The sequence below is a fragment of the Aristolochia californica genome, unplaced genomic scaffold, assembly GCF_029961685.1.
Source record: "Aristolochia californica isolate CCGP_79_NKW_82.1479 unplaced genomic scaffold, dmAriCali1.0.hap1 SCAF_9, whole genome shotgun sequence".
Classification (NCBI taxonomy): Eukaryota; Viridiplantae; Streptophyta; class Magnoliopsida; order Piperales; family Aristolochiaceae; genus Aristolochia; species Aristolochia californica.
The window spans coordinates 6,909,225-6,930,671 of NW_027182290.1; the positions used below are offsets into that span (position 1 = coordinate 6,909,225).

Consider the following 21,447-nt stretch of genomic DNA (forward strand, 5'->3'; position numbering starts at 1 on the left):
CTCAATATCTATTATATTGTGTTACAATGATCTAAGCCAAAAACTGTATGTTGTGTTTGTAAAGAGGGAAAAGATCAAACTTGAAGGGAGACAAGAGAGAAAGAAGAGAAGGAAAGACTTGTGTTAACTCCCAATTGCATAAAAATCTAGATTAGGGCAAACCACAACTCTTCTTCTCTAAATCCAATCTTTTGGGCTAAAGGACAGGATTGCCCCTTAAATAATTGAAGCGACTAACACCATCTTAAGTGGTCTGACTAGTCTACCCTTCATGAAACCATATAAACAAACAACACAAAGTCAGCCATCATTACAAGAAAGCCCTTTAAAACTCACTCCACCCAACACTCCCCTTCAAGCTAGAAGCAAGGTAGCCGACAGCTAGAAGCTTGCACTTTAGACAAGTGGAGATGAAATAAGACAAGTTTGATGCCCAATGATTGCCTGGTTGATCAAGTGATCATTGCTAGAGGCAAGCTGACATCTTCAACAATTTGAAGTTGGGTTGGGGCCAGTATTATCTGGAAGTGACCATGTGAGGAATTGAGAGAAATAGGGTTGAGAGTGAGAGGAGAAGAAGAGAAAAGGAGGAGGCCACTTTTGGGGAAGTCGTGAGTTCTGGATTAAGGGAAAACGCATGAGCCCCTAGTCCTTATATTCATTTAATTGAGTTGTAGAGGAAAAGACTCCTCTACCCCTCTATCATGTACCACCCCTATATCTTCATATATACAAGTCCTAACATTATGAAAATTGGACCATAGACTCTTCTACACCTTTTTTTTTTTTTTTTTTTTTTTGATAAAGGATGATTTTATTAACAAAACAAAACTACAAAAGCTCAAGGGAGCAAACCCTTAACAACAAGGGATTGGAGGGAAGCTCCTTGCTTGGCAAGAACATCAGCAACAAAATTTGTAGATCTCGGAATTTGAGACCAAGTACAATCAAAATGAGAAACAATATTTATAATCTCATAGAACACATCCAAATGATGCCAAAGAGGGGCAGAAGCATGAGCACACCAGCCAATTACCACCTTATAGTCCCCCTTCAATATGGAGAGGACCGCTGCAGTGATAACAAAAAATATGGAGCCCATTAAGGAGGCCTAGGAACTCAGGTGTTCCCAAAGGGCTAGCAAATGATATTATCTGGTTGCCTGAAGAATCATAGATGACGCCACCAAAACTGGCCTTTCCAGGGTTACCAAGGGAGGAACCATCAAAATTGAGCTTGAGAAGAACGGGTTGGGAGGCAACCACTCCTGGACGACGGGGGGTCTTGAGTGAGCATGCAAACAAGCCAAGCCAAGCTAGCTGTCCCGAATAGAAAAACCCAAGAAAGAGGAAAAAACTTTCTTGGTGAGTAGCCAAGAGGAAATGTACCCAGAAATAATGTTAGAGACTCTCTCCTTAGACTCGAACTTGCTCTTGAAGTAGCAGGCTGAGGAGACCGAGAAAGAACCACTTTAGTCTGGCCAGGATGTGCCAATTGTTGCAAAGGAAGGTACCCATGAAGCAAACGAATTCTTTCTTGGTGTGGAGCTAGGTGGAGATCTGCTCAACGAGGATGCAGCAGAGCTCATCAGCATTCCTGGATTTGTCGGTGAAATGCCTCTGGTTATGCTCCTTCGAAAGGGCCCAAGGAGTATGGGCAAGGCAGGATGAGAGAAGTGACTTTCCACGTTTGGGAAGCCGCACACCAAGGATGGAGTGACCGGCCACAACAAGGCTATTTGGGACGCAGAGCTGGAGGTTGACATTGTTCAGGACGGTGCACCAAACAGCCCAGTCATAGTGACAATGAAGGAGAAGGTGCATGATTGTTTCATCTTCAGAGCTACAAAACGGGCACTGCTGGGTGGCGTTATTGTTTCCTCTACGCTTCAGAACATCGGCCGTTAGGATGTTTTTACGGATGGTGGACCAGAAAAAGAATCTGATTTTCGGGGGAGCCGAAAGGGACCTGGCTATAGCAGACTCATGGGGAGCAGGTTTTCAGATTAGCCACCTATCATATGATAAGTCGAGGAAACAGAGAAATTGCCACTGCTCTCAAAGCACCATAAAATTCTAGTGGGAGGGTGATCTCTAATTCTGACCTGCTGAAAGAGCTGAAAGAGGCTGGCCATGAGGATGGATTCATCATCGGAAAGGCCCCTGCGGAAATACATATTCCAGCTCCCTGAGGTACTCCACATGTTTGCAATGGATGCGGCCTTGTGCTGATTTGAAGAAAGGGAGCAAAGGAGTTGCAGAGTGGACCTACCCCAATCGACCAGGCTACTATCTCCAGCCCCCTTGAAGAAAATTTCTTCTCCATGAAAAAAACCAGAGGGGAATTCTTTCCTCTTTAGAAGGTGAGCGCTTTGAAAATGGAAATGTAACCAATCACATTTTGATTGCAGGAGCTCTTTGATTAATTATTTTGTTTTCAACTCCTAGTAGAGTTATAATTTTTTCTTTCTTTCTTTTTTCTTTTTGAAAAAAGACGCTTTATATTCCAAAGCCTGAAGGAAGAAAAAAAGAATACAGTCAAGAAGGGGGGTTCCTTACCACAAGGGATTGAAGGAACACCCCCTCTTTATCTAAATTATTGGCCAAGCCATTAGCTGATTTCCCAACATGAGTCCAAGTATAGACATGATTAAGGCTGAGATCTTGAATTTGTAAGGAATGCCAAAAGCACCATAGATGCTTCCTCCTTCTTGAACATCAGTTGATATCAATCCTAGAATCTCCCTCAGCATGCAGCTGACCCTAAGAGGAACTGTTAAAAATGCGAAGGCCAAGCAACTCAGTAGTGGTTGAATTAGTATGGTTGACAGGACCGCAAAGGAGGAACACACATACACACTTTTCTCTATGAAAGATGGGAAAAGAAGTGTTATAATCGTGCTATATAACTATTCTTATTACATGAGAACTTGCCTTCTAACTTTGGTTAGTCATTGTGTTGTAAACTTGGTATCAAAGGAGAATACCTGTTCGTGGGCTCCACCTAAAATTGTCTGTGTAGGAGCCATATAGAAAGCCTAAACGTGAGGGGGTGTGTTACAATAGTCCTACATAGATCTTGGAGACGGCATCGACAGGAGAGGGTTAACCTTCACGATGAAGCCAGTCTGGCTAGGACTCAGCCTCCTCCTCCCCCCTTCCAGGTCACAGAACCTCCTCCACCCCTTTCATGTGATCGGTCATCCCGGCTCGTGGATGAACTCCAAGTTGAACGTCATAAATATGACGACGATACATGGCAACAAATGATGATTCTGGCGCGTTTGATGGGAGTGGTTTATAAGGGTCAGCTTCCTGGGGACAATTCAGAATCGGGAGTTCAAAAAAGAGGTAACAAATGATTTGAAGTTTCTTCTCCCAGTATAAACCCTCAATTGTGATTCTCCAAGAGACGAAATGCCAGGACATGTTAGACTCCATTGCTAGGGAGTTGTGGACTTGTCCTTTAGTTAAGTGGGTGGCTGTCAATTCCATCAGTCTCTCTGGTGGCATTCTAATAGCTTGGGATTCTACCATTTTGGATGCTATCAATATTTCTAAGGGCGTTTTTTCTATTGGAATCCAGTTCCGAGTTAACTCCTCCGGCAGTATATGGTGCTTAGGTGGAGTCTATGGTCCGACTAGATATTGGGAGAGAAGATCTTTCTGGGAGGAGCTTGTGGATCTCAATCGGCTATGGAACCTCCCCTGGATTTTTGCGGGAGATTTTAACGCCATCCAGTTTTGCAATTAAAAGAAACCCCAGTCAAATCATATTTCTGCTTCAATGCGGGGTTTTTCAGACTTCATTGGTGGGTGTAATCTTGACAAGATTCCTGATGAGATTTCTCTCTCTAGGAAAAACTATACTTGGTCCAACTGCCAGAGACTATCCTCTCAAAATTGGATCGTTTTTTGGCTTGCCCGGATTGGCTTTAACTTTTTGGTAACGTCTCTGGAAGGGTGCTTAATAAGATGGGCTCAGATCATTGGCCAATCATGCTATCTACCTCTTTCGAGAAATGGGGGCCTTCTCCATTCCGTTTTGAAAATTCATGGTTCTCTGTGCAAAACTTTGAATCCCTTATTGCTGGTTGGTGGGGGTGAAGGTCCAAGTTTTGGCAGAAGAGAGTGGGCATTTCCTTTAAAACTGCGTTGCCTAAAAAGGAACTTGAAGGAATGGGCCGCAAGTCGTTGTTCCTCTTTGGCTTCCACGAAGGCTACTCTCCTCTCTCAGATTGCAGATCTGGACCAGGTGGAGGAACAAAGGTACCTGTCCCCTTCTGAGTTCTCTTCCTGAATTTCCCTAAACTCTGATTTAAATAATATTCTGTATCAAGAGAGAATTAGATGGAAGCAAAGAGCCATATTAAGGTGGCCGAAAGAAGGCGATGCGAATACAAAATTCTTCCATGCTGTCGCATCGGCAAGAATGAGGTCCAACCGAATTACCTCTTTATGTATTAATAATGAGGTAACTTCATGTCGGACCTCAATAACTAATGTGTTGATTCAGTTTTTCACAGATCTATATTCGGAGGAATGTTCAGACAGGCCAAAAGTTCAACACATTAGATTCTCTCGTTTTTCTCCCACAGCCGTTTCCCTATTGGAGTGCCCCTTCTCTGCTGCTGAAATTGAGCGTGCTGTAATGGGAGTGAAAAGTGATCAGGCTCTTGGCCCAAACGGTTTCAATGGAGACTTTCTAAAAAATTTTTGGCCACTGCTCAAAGAAAATATTTCTGCTATGCTGCTTGGTTTCTATATAAATGGTATCACCTTTCACAACATTGGGGCTACATTCATCACTCTGGTGCCGAAGAAGATCAATGTTGAAAAACTAGAAGACTTCCGACCTATTAGCCTGGTCATTAGTGCATATAAAATTATTGCAAAAATTCTGGCACATCAGCTTAGAGCCCTTCTCCCTATCGTCATCCACCGTGGACAAGGCGCTTTTCTCAAGGGGAGAGAAATTCTTGACTCTACAATGGCTGCGCATGAGCTTATTGACCATTTCAGCCGTAGGAAAGAGCCAAGAATCGCCCTGAAGCTTGATTTGGAAAAGGCTTTTGATTGGGTTAATTGGATTCTTCTAGATGAGCTTATGGAAAAAATGGGATTCGACCCAAAATGGAGATTTTGGAGTCGGAGTTGTGTGAGTTCGGCTTCCTACTCTCTCATTCTTAATGGCTCCGTATGCGGTTATTTCAAAGGGACTAGAGGGATCAGACAAGGAGACCCGCTCTCTCCGCTTCTTTTCAACATTATTGGGGAATTTCTTTCTTCTAAGTTTTATTCGGCGGTGAATCTTGGGTGGCTCCCCCCAACCAGCTCTCAATAGGTTTTCAACATCCCCATTCTTCAATTTGCAGATGATACTCTCATTTTTGGGAGTGGAAATATAGATGGTGCTAGAAGGATCACAGTTGTTTTGAGCCTATTTGAGCTTGCCTCGGGGCAAAAAGTTAATTGGGGGGTAAACTTCCGTTATGGGTTTCAATATCTGCCCTACGTTATTAGAGGAGTTGGCAAATATATTTGGTTGTAAAACCTTCACTATCCCATCAACCTACCTTGGTCTTCCTCTCTTCAATGGCCACATTAACCAAAGTTTATGGAATCCAGTAGTGGAAAAATTGGAGACCCGTCTAGCAACTAGGAAGGGCAAATTTCTTAGCAAATCAGGCAGACTCATTCCCTTGAAGTCTTGTATCGCAGGTATTCCAAATTATGCTTTATCCTTTATGCCCTGTCCTATTTCGATTTGCAATGCCATGGATAGATTTAAAAGAAGATTTCTATGGAGAGGATCGAGTGATACTTTTAAGTACCATCTGGTCAAATGGGATGAAGTCTGTATGGCAAAAAATATGGGAGGCCTAGGGATTCGGAAATCGAAGGATATGAACCAAGCCATGCTCTTAAAATGGTTGTTGAAGTACAATAATGTTTCTTCTAATCTTTGGAAGAAAATGGTATCTGCGAAACTTGGCTGTCCTTCTCCTTGGTGGATCTTAGGTAACAATCTGAGAAGTCTTTCTCCAATTTGGAGATCATTATATCTACTTATCCACAAGTTCTCTTCAGCTGTCAGATTCTATGTTGGTAATGGAAGATCTTTAACGTTTTGGGAGGACTGGTGGACGGATCAAGAGCCTTTACAAACCTTCTCCTCCTATCTCTGCAAAAGGATATATCGGTTGCTGATGCTTTTGAAGATAATGGATTGAACTTACACCCTAGAAGGAGTCTCTCTGATACTGAGGCTCTGGAGGCAAGTAGGTTGATGGAATCTCTACAAATCTGCAGACTGAGGCCTTTAATTGCGGACAAGATGATATGGTGGCTTGATAAAAGTGGTCTTTTCACAGTGTCCTTTGCTTACAACTTCATCAACAATTGGCATACAAACCAAAGGGATCATGACCTTCTTTTTTCATAGTGTCTCCATGCCCCACCAAAGATAAAAAATTTCGTTTGGAGTGCCTACCATGGAAAGATACTCATGACAGATGTGCTCAGAAGAAGAGGTCATCCAACAATTGACCCTCTCTGCCCCCTATGCAACTCTGAGGTCAAATCAGTCAATCACATTTTGCTTCATTGCTCATTTTCGTGGAGGGTATGGTCTTCCATCCTCAGTAAGACGGGATAACAATTCTGTATGTCAGTGGATCTGATTTCTTTCAGTAAGATGCTCATTGGTACTCCCCTCCCTGGTCTTGGTAAGCTTCTGATTTCCGCATGCACTGGTTTTATTCCGTGGGGGCTTTGCAATGAATGTAATCAGAGGCGTTTTGATACTAGAAGTAACTCTATGACTAGAGTGGCAGATTGTGTGATTGGCCAGATCTCTACTTGGCTCCTTACAAAGAAGCTTTTTTCCTCTTTTGCTAGTTCATCCATCTGTGATAATTGGAACATTATTGCAAATATGTGGTGCGGGACCAAGACCGCAGTCATGCAAGAATGGACCCCCCCAGAGCTTGGTTTCCTTAAGTTAAATTTTTATGGTTCCTCTCAGGGTAATCCCTGAAAGGCGGGTTTTGAGGGTGTTATTTCAGATTCCTCAGGCAATCAATGTTTATCATATGCTGGTCCGCTTGGAATTGTTGACTCAACGATGACAGAGATTCAAGGTCTTTCAATGGGCTTCGCGTTTACTGTGACCATTATAGTGGTCCTATTCACATTGAGGGGGGTTCGAAGGTGGTAAATGGTTGGTGTGAAAAGGCATCCTCCCCCCCATGGCGCCATTGGGATTCCTTGCGGGAAATCGTTGAAATTTTTTCTCAACTTTCTTGTATTTGGTCTCACATTCCGAGATCTGCTAACTCGGTGGCAGATGTGCTTGCAAAGTCAGGAGCTTCCTTACAATCTCTTGTTGTTAGAGAATTGCTTCCCGTCCCTCTGTAATTCTTTGTTTTTTTTGTTTAATATATACATCCTTTAAAAAAAAAAATAGATTTTGGATTAGAAAGATTCTATGCTTATTATATTGAAAGATGTCTCTTCACTTTGACTCGTCATTTTAGATGAATCTGGGTCCATCTTTAACAATGGAACTTGTAATAAAATTATTCTGAATTTTTAGCTCGGTGCACATCTATTTCACTTATAGAACAAATGATGCAACTTAAAATTTCTTACTGCTTAAGTTGTGGAGCCTAATCAACGCCCTACACTGAGTTGGTATGCGGATCGCCGTGGGGGTTGGAAGGGGGGTGGAGCCCCCGCCCGGTCCACGATATATTAACTGTTTTTTCATTAAGGGCAGTTTGGGAATTTTACTCTTGTATTGCAGTTGCCCTAATTTTTCCTTTATAATTGAGGGGTGCCGTTATTAGGGTTTTATCAATCATCCGAGGAGCATCAGGTACGACCGAGAGAGGTTAGAGAAAAAAAACATCTGTAAGTGTGTGCGATCCCTCTTGGATTACTACAACGACAGAAGACAGGACGTAGTCTCACCTTGAGGCGAATCTATATAAATCTTGTTTGTTCTTGTGCTTGCTTTTTCTTTGTTCAGCGTTTATAATTATTGTGCTTGTTAGTTTGGAATTAGGGCATTTAATTCCTAATAAGTGGTATTAGAGCTTTGGTTCGTGATTAATAGCAATGGCTGGCGGAGAAGGATCGACACTTGGAATCAACAAGTTCGATGGTATGGATTTTGCGTTATGGAGGATGCAGATAGAAGATTATCTGTATAGTAAAAAGTTGCACACACCACTCCTCAATAGATAGGTGTTGGGAGTAGTACGGTTAACATTGTCGAAGAACGTTGCTCACTGTCAATATAGGTTTCCGACGATGAGCTAAGACTGACAATGCTCTGGTCTTCATGGAGACAAAATGCGTTGGGCAGAGGTTGATGGCACAGTCTAACAGAGAGCTCACAACTCTTATAGTGGTGGACGGAACCACCACCACCTCGCGGGACTGACGGAATAGTCCAGGCGAGAGCGTTGAACTCTCTGGTTTCTCGGCGAAGACAAGGAAGATGAGAAGGCGAAAAGAATTCCTCCCGTTACCATTTTCCCCCTTTCATTATGTATTTATGCTTAGGTTTTACTATTACAAAACGGCCTATGGGTCCAATACAATGCCACCCATCCCATTAAGCCTAATCTAATTACCCTATGTACATAACCAAAATTATACAACAATTATAAATATAAATTCTATCTAATATACATTTTAAGATATCGTAACATCCCCCCTCAAATTGATGTTGGTGAGTCAATCAACAACAATTTGCCAACTAGAAAATTATGTCGGGGTTGAGAAAATGCTTTGGTGAAGACATCAACCACTTGAAGAGTCAAAGAAATGTACAGAAGAGATATTACCCGACGCTCCAAAGTGTCGCGGATAGAGTGACAGTCAACCTCAATGTGCTTGGTGCGCTCATGGAAAACGGGATTGACTGCAATTTGGATAGCACTTGTATTATCTGTATGAAGCGGTGTAGATGAGGTCTGAGGAAACTGGAGCTCAGCAAGAAGACCGCGGAGCCAAATAAGTTCAAAACACACAGTAGACATAGCGCGATACTCGGCCTCGGTAGATGACTTGGATACCCAGTCCTGCTTCTTACATTTCCATGAAATCAGTGCATCCCCTAAAAACATACACTAGCCTGTAGTAGAGCGATGGGTATTGGGGGCACCTTGCCCAATCAGCATCACTGTAGGCAACCAGATGTAGCACGGAGCCGGTAGGAAAGAATAATCCACGAGCAGGGGAGCCGCGTAGATAGCGGATGATGCACCGAATTGCCGCAAGATGATGGTGCCGAGGAGATGACATAAACTGAGTGACCTGATGAACAACATAGGAGATGTCCGGGCGAGTAGTAGTCAAGTATATGAGACTCCCGACCAGTCGTCGATAGATAGTCGGATCATCAAGGAGAGTCCCTTCATCTTTCCTATATTTGACATTGACCTCCTTAGGGGTAGCCACCGAAGATGTGTCCTCCAACCCAACGAGAGTAATAAGATCTTGAATATACTTATGCTGGTTTAAGAAAATACCGTTGGGTTTGTGATGTACCTCCAGCCCTAAGAAGTACGTGAGTTGTCCAAGATCCTTCATATGAAAAGTGGCATGCAACACTTTCTAAAGCTTGGTAATCAGTCCAGATTTAGTGCCAGTAATGATGATGTCATCCACATAAACCAAGAGAATGACCATGCTCGCGGCAGACTTATAATAGAAGAGAGATAAATCATATTGACTCTGTGTAAACTTGTAGAGAATAAGTGTGCCGCGAAACTTCTCAAACCAAGCCCGGGGGGCTTGCTTAAGCCCATACAAAGGACGAGGTAGCTTGCAGACATGATCAGGAGAGGAGGTAGTCATACCCGAGGGAAGCTTCATGTAGATATCTTCCTGTAGGTCACCGTGGGGAAAGTCATTCTTCACATCCATTTGATGCAGTGGCCAGGATTGATATGCTGCAATGGCTAAGATAGTACGGACTGTGGTCATCTTGGCAACTGACGCAAATGTTTCCTCATAATCATAATCAATCCCATATTCCTACCTGTTCCCCAGGGCCACAAGGCGGGCTTTGTAGGGATCCAACGATCCATCTGAACGCAGCTTGACAGAGAATTACCACTTACTCCCAAGAGGCTGAATAGTAGGAGGGCAAGCCACAATGTCCCAAGTGTGATTCTCCTCTAGCGCTTGTAGTTTTGTTTGCATTGCCTTTTGCCACTACTCATGTGCCATAGCCTATTTATAGCCAGAAGGGATGGAAATAGAAGACAAAGTAGCTACCAGAGATACAGGGGAGGGAAAACCATACCTGGCAGGAGGGTAAGGACGACGCGTGGATCTGCGAAGAGTGATGGGAGCAGGAGCAGAGGGAGGATCAGGAACAAGCGCCAGGTCAGGATGGGGAGGGGGCAGCGATGCAGTGTGGTGTGGCTCATCAAAGCTCGACAGACTAGACAGAGAGGCAGACGACAGAGTAACTTGAGAGGGAAAGAAATATTGATTTTCAAAGAAGACCACATTCCGAGAAACACGGACTCGACGCGCTTGAGGATCATAACAAACATAGCCCTTTTGAGAAACGGCATACCCAAGAAATGCACACATAACTGATTGGGTTGTAAGTTTATGTCGTTCATGATCAGGTAGATGCACAAAACAAACACAACCGAACGCCCAAAGATCTGTGTAGGACGGAGAATAACCAAATAATTTAACAAATGGAGAGACATGATGCAAGATAGGCAAGGGCAAACGGTTGATTAAATGAACGGAGGTAGAGAGAGTTTCACACCAAAACCGAGGAGGAACAGATGATTCAATGAGAAGGGTGCGGACCATATCAAGAAGGTGACGATTTTTCCGCTCAGCAACGCCATTTTGTTGTGGTGTCGAGGGACAAGAACGCTCAGAGATAATGCATTTGCTTTGAAGAAACTCCTGAAATTTAGCCAACATGTACTCGCCTCCAGAGTCAGAGCGTAATACTTTAATGTGAGCAGAGAACTATGTTTCAATGAGTGCAAGAAACCTTTTAAAAATGACAAAAATTTCAGACTTAGCCCGTTAGAAGTAGACCCAGGTAAATCGACTAAAATCATCAATAAAGGTGACAAAGTACTTATTTTTTGCATGCGAGACAACAGGAGCAATTCCCCAGACATCACTATGAATAATGTCAAAGCAGTGAGAGGCATGCAAGGCATGATGCGAAAATGCTAGAACTTTACTTTTGCCAAGTTTGCATGATGAACATCCAAAATAAGTATCAAGAGAAGTGTAGTCTTGATTGCCTTATAAGCCCGATTTAAACAATGTACGAAGGACAACCGATTTTGGGTGGCCTAGACGTCTATGCTACATCTTAGTGCCAGACCCAACAACATTACATGCAAAAGAAAGTTCAGGTAAACGTGGAATAACAGTGGATAAAAAGACTTTAAGTGGAAAAAGCCTGCCCACTTTAGGCCCCTTCGCGATCACCTTCCCCGACAATTGATCCTGTACAACACAGCTAGAGCGAGAAAACTGAATATTACAATTTTTATCAACCAATTGACCAACAGACAGAAGGTTTGTCGATAGGTCAGGAGACACAATGACATCACCTAAGGAAGGAGAGAGATCACCAACTACACTGATAGGCAGAGTGCTGCCATCAGTGTTGATGTGCATGTTGCCATCATACTTTCTGACATTCGAAAGAGATACAACATTGTTGCTCATGTGGTTAGAGGCACCAGAATCAAAATACCATGGCTGAGTAGAGATTTTCTGCTTACCTGAGATACCAAAAGTAGAAAAAACAAATATAATCATCTGTTGTACCATTTCAGGAGTGAGAGTGGTTGAACTTGCAGGTGCTGGTGGTTCCGGAATGGTAGTGACTGGGACGGCAGTCGGCAATGCTGCAGAACTAGAAGTACCAATGGAGGGATGATAAGCTGTATTCTTCCTCCTTTCAGGGCGTGTAGGGGACTCTGCGATGAGATGACCCGACTTCTTATAGTAGTACCAGGACCTCTTGGGGCATTCCCGAGCAAAGTCACCATATGCCTTGCAATAGAAGCACTGAACAAAACTTGTGTCCTGACCCTTGTCTTTTCCTTGTGCTACATAAGCCATAGGAGCCGAGATATCAGCTGTTCTCGATGTTCCATGCAAGCCTCAGTAGCAATGCGCTGCTCCTCCCTAAGAAGTTCACTCAACAGGCATCCAGTGACTGCACTGGATGATGATTCATCAGATGTGATCGAGCAATCTCAAATTCTGGACGGAGCTTCATCAAGAATTGATCCCTTTTACTGGTTTCATGTACGGTTTGCACGACAGAGAGAGCAGCAACCGGGACATTCTCATAAACAATATTAGTGTAGTCAGCCCACAAAGTTTGGAAGCCCGAGAAATATTCTTCAATGGAACAACTGCCTTGCGTGAAATTTGCCATTTCATATTTGACTTGAAACCGACGGGCCGTGCTGTTTTGACGATAAACCTTGTGGAGGTAATTCCACATTTCCGCTGCAGTTTTGTAGGGCCTCAGATTAAGGACTAGATGAGGCTCAATGGATCCAAGTATCCAGGTCATAACTCGAGCATCCATGGTGGTCCATTTTGACAATGCTTCAGCATCACAAGGTGTCGGATCACTCCATCAATATGACCCATAAACCTTTGCCCAGAACAAATAACCGGAACTGAAATTCCCAAACACTGTAGTTCTTACCCGTGAATCGAATAGGAGAAAAATCTAACTTGTCTGTTGACATGATAAGATCGAAATTTTGCTGAGATTGTCAAAAATACCACCCCACTGAAAGTTCCAGATTTACCCCTACAGTTGTCAACAAAATTCCCGATCTACCCCCGCAATTTCAAAATTCCACATCTGCCCCCACGTTTTCAAATTTTCCAGATCGGCCCCCACGCTTTCAGAAATGCCAGATTTGCCCCCACGATATCAGAAATTCCAAATCTACCCCCAAAGTTTCTGAAAATTATAGAAACTACCTTATGCAAATAATGTCCTTCGTAAGCTTATGTGAATAGTATCAAGGTCGGAAAAAAAAAATGAACCTTCCCGACGAGAACCTCCCCTTGGCAACAGAACCACCCCTCGGAGCTCGGACAGCTATTTTCGACGACTCCTCTGAGCCAAACGGAGTTTTCCGACCACGGCCGAGAGCGCTGCCGAAATCAGAGTCGTCGGACAGCAGCTCGTCGAGGTCGGAAAAAAAAAAAAACGAACCTTCCCAACGAGAACCACCCCTTGGAGCTCGGACAGCTATTTCCGACGACTGCTCTGAGCTCAGATGGAGTTTTCCAACCACCCCGAGAGCGCTGCCGAAATCAGAGTCGTCAGACAGCAGCTCGTTGGACAGAGATTCTTCGGGTGGAAAATCTTCGGACGGAGATGGCTTGGTCACTCTTCGGACGGATCTACCTCTGATACCATGTCAAACGCCTAGCCAATACAAACCAAAAGATCGGTCTGTTAAGTGCGGAAAGCCAAGTACCTAAACCTATCAGTGGTGGATGGAACCACACAGCTCTAACAGCCATCGTTCCTGTTCCCTACCGCTTCTGTCGGGATTCAAATGCGGAACGTGGTGCCTAGCTCTGATACCATGCCAATATAGGTTTCCGACGATGAGCTAAGACTGACAGAGCTCTGGTCTTCACGGAGACGAAATGCGTCGGACAAAGTCTGACAGCACAGCCTAACAGGAGCTCATAGCTTCTGTAGCGGTGGACGAAACCACCACCACCTCGCAGGACTGACGGAACAGTCCAGTCGAGAGTGTTGAGCTCTTTGGTTTCTCAGCGAAGACAAGGAAGATGAGAAGGCGAAAAGAATTCCTCTCGTTACCATTTTTCCCCTTTCATTATGTATTTAAGCTTAGGTTTTACTATTACAAAACAGCCCTTGGGCCCAATACAATGCCACCCATCCCTTTAAACCTAATCTAATTACCCTATGTACATAACCAAAATTATACAACAATTGTGAACATAAATTCTATCTAATATACATTTTAAGATATTGTAACAAACGTGGCGTCGGAGAAAATCACAACTGGGATGATGAAAATTCTGTTCGACATGTATGAGAAGCCTTCCGCAAAATATAAGGTGCATCTCATGAAAAAACTCTTCAATTTAAAGATGACAGAAAATACATTAGTTGCATCGCATTTGAATTACTTTAGCACGATTGTCAATCAATTGACCTCCGTTCAAATTAAATTTGATGATGAGGTTCATGCTTTAATTCTTTTGGCGTCTCTCCTAAATTGTTGGGAGCCTATGAGGGCTGTAGTCAGCAACTCTGTAGGCAACAGGAAGTTGATCTTTAATGATGTTCGGGATACCATTCTAGCGGAGGAAGTTTGTAGAAAGTACTCCGAAGAATTGTCGACATCTAATTCTACCCTAAATGTCGATACTAGGGGCAGGAACTTTGAGAGAAATTCCAACAAGGGCAATGGTAGAGGGAAGTCAAGGAATGGTAGAAGTAAGTCCAAATTCGGAAGGAATGTGGAAAGCTAGGAATGTGGAAAGCTAGAATTGTGGCAAGTCTGGTTACATAAAGAAGAACTGCATAGCACCGAAGAAGGATGAAAAGAAAGTGATGCTGCAAATGCGGTGACTGAAGAGGTATAAGATGCTTTACTCTTGTCGGTTGATAGCCCTATTGATTCTTGGGTGTTAGATTTAGGAGCTTCTTTTCACACCACCGCACATTGAGAGATCATGGAGAATTATGTTGCTGGAGATCACGGGAAGGTGTTTCTTGTTGATGGAGAACCTTTGGATATTGTCGGTATTGGTTATGTCAGTTTGAGGATGTCAAACTGGTCAGTGTGGAAAATTCACAAAGTGAGACATGTACCAAAACTGATGCGTAATCTGATCTCAGTAGGGCAACTTGATGATAAAGGTCATAATGTGACTTTTAATGGTGCTGCCGGGAAAGTCACAAAGGGAGCCATGGTTGTTGCAGGAGGAGTTAAAACTGGAACTCTTCACATCACTTTCAATTGTAGAGACACGGTTGCTGTTGCTGATGCTGTTACTGATTCTGGCTTGTGGTTATAGGCTCGGTCACATGAGTGAGAAGGGAATGAATGTGCTTCAGTCCAAAGGGAAGCTACCTGGGTTGAAAACTGTAATCAACAGTTTGTGTGAAGGCTGTATTTTTGGCAAACAGAAAAGGGTTAGCTTTTCTAAGGCTGAAAATGAACCAAAGACAGCAAAATTGGAGTTGGTTCACACGAATGTGTGGGGTCTTCAACTGTTACTACCCTTGGTGGTTCTAACTACAATTTGACATTTATTGATGATGCAAGCAGAAAGGTATGAATTTATTTCCTGAAAAAGAAATTTGATGTCTTCAATACCTTCAAGAGATGGAGAGCAATGGTCGAGAATGAGACAAATTTGAAGGAGAAGTGCCTGCAGTCAAATAATGGGGGAGAATACATAGATGATGATTTCAAGCGGTACTGCCTCGAGAATGAGACAAATTTGAAGGAAAAGTGCTTGCAATCAGGTAATGGGGGAGAATACATAGATGATGATTTCAAGAGGTACTGTGTTGATAATGGAATCAAGATGAAGAAGACCATTCCTGGAAAACCTTAACAGAATGGTGTGGCTGAGAGGATGAACAAAACCTTGAATGAGCGTGCTAGGAGTATGAGATTACATGCGGGATTGCCAAAGATATCCTGGTCCGAGGTTATTAGCACCGCTGTCTATCTGATCAACAGAGGTCCCTCAACACCATTGGATTGCAAAAGAGGTTTGGAGCGGCAAAGCGGTAAATCATTTTTTCTTGAAAGTTTTTGGTTGTGTTTAATATATTCACATTGATTCTGCTCTTAGAAGTAAACTTGATGCTAAATCAAAAATATGTTTCTTTATTGGCTATGGTGGTACCGACTTTGGTTATCGCTTTTGGGATGACCAAAGTCGTTAGGTTATCAGGAGCAAGGACGTGATCTTCAATGAAGGTGCCTTGTATAAAGATAGGTTGAGAACAGAGTTTGATAGCACAAGTGATAAAGCCAAGAAGTCTGATGTGATTTAGTTGAGTGATCTTCCAGTTATTAAGATGGAGAATATTGCTCAGGAAGACTCGAAAAATGTACCGCCAAAAGTAAATCAAAACATTCCTGTGATTGAACTCAGGAGATCTGCCATAACTAGCAGACCATCATGGAGGTATTCCCCTTCACTGAATTATATTTTGTTGACTAATATAGGTGGGCATTACCGATTCTAATACTGCTGAAGTTAGTGCTCTGCTGTTCGGCCTCCAAATCTTCAGGGATCGTTTCCATGGCAAGTTAATCATTGAAGGCGACTCGAAGACGGTTATTAGTTGGTGTTCCAAAGACAGCTTCCCCCCTTGGCGCCACTTGCCCATCACTGATAGTATTGCTGACATTGTATCTTCTACTCATTGTAATTAGAATCTCATTCCTAGATCAACCAACTCTTTGGCTGATAAATTGGCAAAATTTGGAACTTCCTAGCAATCTCTCATTGTTTGGGAAGGCTTCCTTCCTTTGTAAATTGTTCTTTTGAGCTTTTGTCTTAATAAAAATCAGCATCATTTAAAAAAAAAAAAAGGTGAACCAGAGAGTTATGAGGAAGCCGTGCAAGTTGATGAATCAACCAAGTGGTAGTTGGGCATGAAGGATGAAATTAATTCATTGTTATCCAATCAGACATGGCAGTTGACCGAGCTACCAAAAGGGAAGAAGGCCTTGCAGAACAAATGGGTGTATTGAATAAAAGACGAACATGATGGCAGTAAGTGGTACAAGGCAAGACTGGTGGTAAAGGGCTTTCAACAAAAAGAAGGCATTGACTACACTGAAATTTTCTCTCTAGTAGTGAAATTGACTACTATTAAAACAGTGCTTGGACTAGTGGCAAATGAAGACTTGCACTTAGAGCAGTTGGATGTAAAGACAACATTTCTTCATGGTGATTTGGAGGAAGAAATTTACGTGATGCATCCAAAGGGTTTCAAAACACATGGAAAGGAGAAAAATGGTGTGCAAACTTCAAAAGAGTTTGTATGGTCTTAAACGGGCTCCAAGACAGGTAAAAAAGTTTGACACCTTTATGAGTAGTAATGGTTTCTTAAGGTGCCAGGTGGATCATTCCTGTTATGTCAAGAAGTTTGATGACTTCTACATCATACTACTGCTATATGTTGATGACATGTTGATAGTAGGTGTTTGCAAACAAGAAATAGATAAGTTGAAAAGGGAGTTGTCCAAGAAGTTTGCAATGAACGATTTGGGTGCTGCAAAACAAATCTTTGGGATGAGGATTACTAGGGATATCAATGTCTTGAAACTGTCACAAGAAGAATATATGAAGAAGGTGTTGAGCAGGTTCAACATGAATGATGCAAAACCAGTGACTACTCCTTTAGCTACTCACTTTAGGCTATCTCAGGAGTAGTCACCTTCTATAGAGCAGGAGCGAGCCCACATGGCCAATGTGCTATATGCTTCTGCTATTAGCTGTCTCATGTATGCTATGGTGTGCACTAGGCCAGACAAAGCTCATGCAGTGGGAGTTGTGAGCTCATATATAAGTAATCCGGATAAATAACATTGGGAAGCAGTGAAGTGGATTCTCAGGTATTTGAGAGGCACTGTAGACTCAGTCTTATGTTTCAGAAAGTCAGATTTGGGATTACAGGGTTATGTAGATGCTGACATTGTTGGAGACATTGATGGTAGGAAGAGTACCACTGGATATGTGTACACTTTGGGTGGTACAACAGTTAGTTGGGTCTCTAAGTTGCAGAAGACAGTTCCTCTTTCCACTACTAAGGCAGAATATGTCGCCGTGACCAAATCCAGCAAAAAGATGGTATGGTTGCAGTCTTTCTGGGAAGAATTAGGTCTCAAGCATGGGAAGAATATGTTGTATTGTAACAATTAGTGCTATTCATTAAGCAAAGAATCCTATTTATCATGCCAAAACAAAGTACATACAGGTGTGTTATCACTTCATCAGATTGGCTCCGGAGGACGGAGTCTTAGCACTTAAGAAGATTCAAAGAAGTCAGAATCCGGTTGATATGTTGACAAAGATTGTTATGATTGAGAAACCAAAGTTGTGTGCAATTTCAGTTGGACTTCTCTTTGAGGATTGAGAAGTTGTTGTCGTTGCAGGGGAAATATTGATGATGGATTAGTCTCCAAGTGAGAGATTGTTAAGTGGTGGAGCCTAATCAACTCCCTACGCTGACTCGGTGCGTGGATTCCTGCCCCCTCTTGGGGGTGTGGGAGCAGAGTCCCGCCCGGTCCACGATATATTAAGTTTTTTTTCATTAAGGGTAGTTTGAGAATTTTACTCTTGTTTGCCCTTATTTTACCTTTATAATTGAGGGGCGCCGCTATTAGGGTTTTATCAATCATCCGAGGAGCATCGGTTGCGGTCGAGAGAGGTTAGAGAAAAACAATACCTATAAGTATGTGCGATCTCTCTTGTAAACTATTTCATCTTCATAGTGGATTACCGCAGTGGTGGAAGACAGGACATAGTCTCACCTTGAAGCAAACTTGTATAAATCTTGTTTGTTCTCATGCTTGTTTTTTCTTTCTTCTGCGTTCATTTATTGCTCTCGTTATTTTGGAATTAGGGCGTTTAATTCCTAACATGTGATGACTGGTTACTCTTTGTAGGTTGTTCCTGGATATTATCTAAGGAGGAGTACTGATGGATGCATTGAGAATAGCACTTGTGTGAACAATACTGCTAGTGAACATTTTATGGTAGAACGGTTGATTCTTGATGATCTCCGATGTTGGGCTGTTGATTATAAGGTGAAATGTTGCAATACAATGTGCTTGTAATTTTTTTATGTGATCAAAGTGCCAAACAAAGTGCCTTGGATCTTTTTTCCCCCCTTTGAGCATGAAGGGCTTCTGTTATGTAGATTTATTTTTTTTAATTTGCTGCTCTTGGATTCATTAAGTATTTCTTGTTATGCCTAAGAGTCTTTCTCTGAGAACCTTGATCTTGAAGTTTAGACAAAAGGAATTGAAATTACAGAGCTCTAAGTTGTTGTACCCAAGAATTTTATGAAACAAAGTAATCAGCATGTCCGTGCTCTTGTTCTATTTTATTATAAGAATAGGTTTTATTTTTACAGCAAAAGGACAACTTTGTCCTTAACTAATAAAACAATAGCCTTTCAGAACAGCTTATAGGTATTTAAATAAAATCCTTGACATTTACAAAAAATAAAAAGTAAAATAACATCCTTATCATTTACCACAAAGTCTCTAACATTTGGAGATTAATGTAAAGTTAACTTTAGAGACTCTCCTTAAGTTAGAGAGCTGATATCCTGATTGTTGGAGAGACTCCCATGAAGTTGGTGTTTAGAGGCTTTGATGAGTACATCAGCCAATTGATGTCTTGAAGAATTATAGGCTCTTCCAATTTAAGATTGAACGTTACACATAGAGTATTCTGTTATTTGTTTTGTTTGTAATCATATGTATTGGTAGTATGATATTACTGGTAATATGATTGTTGAATTGCATGTAAAGTGTATTATGATCATTTTACCTCCCTCAAATTTTCCTTCTAGAGTAGGAAAGCGTTTTGCTTCATATGGTTGTTATGTGGTTCAATTTTCAGTCTTTTATGACATTTAATCAGGGACTTAAGAGAGAGTCCAGAGGGGTATTTCTGTCTTTTTACTTTGATTTCACTTAAGTGACTATTTAATTGCATTGGGGGTCGATTGCGGACCTCCAATGAGTGCTGCAAATGAGCACAGCTTTATCTGTGTCTCCGGTGCCTTCTCTTCATCTCTCTTCTCTCCCTCTCTCTCTCTCTCTCCCTCTCTCTCTCTCTTCTTCTCTTCTACATGGTGTTAGAGCAATAAGATCTAGTTGCAGAGGAGTTCTAGTCACCTGTACTCCTAAGTTTGTGAGTTCTCTAGGAAGGTTTTTGTTTGAGTTTCTCTAATGATTGGAGTCAAAGGTTAAATCTTTCCTCTTTCTTTAGTGTTATAACCCTAGGGTTGATAGCTCGAGATGTTGATTAAACAATTTTATGTGTTTTATGTGCCCCTAGAGGGTTCTTTAGACCTTTTCCCCAAATTTATGCCTATGCAAGTCTTCCACACTAGCTTTTGTACCTGCATCATAATCTGGTTGCTGATGTCAGCAACTTTGCTCCTTGTTTTGAATGACCTTAGTTAAATTCTTGCTTAAGGTGGTTTGATTGCATATAAGTGTCTTCCGATTGAGGTTCTTGTACTCTAATTCCAAACTATGTGGGCTCCATCTCATCTCTTTAGGCAAATTTATTGTGGTTTTTTGGTGTCGGCTGTTGTGTGGACTTGTTCCATGATTGAGTGGTCCCTCATCTCCTACCTTTTTTTTTTTTTTTTTTTTTTTTTGTGAAATGATGATAATTTTATTTCAAAGAAAGGGAAGATATATCAAGGGAGACCTCCCCTAACAACAAGAGATTGAGGGGAAGGGTGGGGGGGGGGGGGGGAGTGAGGGAAATTTAGCATACAAATCAGCAACCGAATTTGCTGATCTAAGTACATGGGACCAAGTACAAGAAATGGTGGATACAATGTCCAAAATATCAAGAAACATCTGCCAATGATGCCCTGAGGGAAAGGATGAGGAGGAACACCATCCGATGACGACCTTGGAGTCTCCCTCCATGATAAGGGGACCATTGAAGCGGCCTTGAAAAATACGCAAGCCATGAAGGAGACCAGAGAGCTCAGTAGTGGTCAAGTCAGCAATTCCGAGAGGGCCAGAGTAAGTGAGTATGACAGTGTCGCCTGGATAAAAAACCACCCCGCCAAAGCCAGCCAAACCCGGGTTCCTAAAGGCGCTACTGTCAAAATTCAGCTTATAATGTCCGGTGGGAGGAGTCTCCCAAATAGCAACTCAGCGGGGGGCAGAGGGGATAGACATCTGAGCAATAATCTTCTAGTTGGTGCTAACTAAGGAACAAGAGAGGTAGGCGAATTCTTTTTGGGTGCGGATCCATGTAGAGATGAGCCCTATGGCGGTGTAGGAGACCTCAACAGCAGAGCGGAAAGTACAATCAAACCGTTTGGAGTTCCTCTCCTTCCAAAGGCACCAAGGGAAGAGAGCAATGTAGCCAGCTAGCAGAAGCTTGCCCGGGCTGGGAAGGCGGGTCCTAGAAGAGAAACGACACATGGTGTGCTCAGGTCAAGTGGGATGTAGAAGCTGAGACCCATACTGTCAATCATGTAACTCCAGACCTTCCAGGCGAAGCCATAGTGGAGTAGAAGGTGACTCACAGTTTCAGCCTCGTCCCACAGAAGGGGTAGAGAGGATTGGGAGTGGTGTTACCGCGCCTAATAAGGTTGTCTATAGTGAGGATCTTGTTGCGGCAG

The 21,447-nt window shown here is 42.5% G+C and overlaps 1 protein-coding gene across 4 annotated transcripts in view; it reads left to right on the forward strand.

Moving 5' to 3' along the window:
- Positions 1-21,447, forward strand: part of LOC137940385 (pullulanase 1, chloroplastic) — a 100,158-nt gene that overhangs the window by 25,185 nt on the left and 53,526 nt on the right. For all 4 annotated transcript variants that reach the window (XR_011110317.1, XR_011110318.1, XM_068785417.1 and 1 more), the window contains exon 13: positions 18,728-18,868. Coding sequence is in view for 2 of the 4 variants with exons in the window: in XM_068785417.1 (XP_068641518.1) it covers positions 18,728-18,868 (141 nt within the window). In the remaining 2 variants the exon portion in view is untranslated. The remainder of the gene's footprint in view (positions 1-18,727; positions 18,869-21,447) is intronic.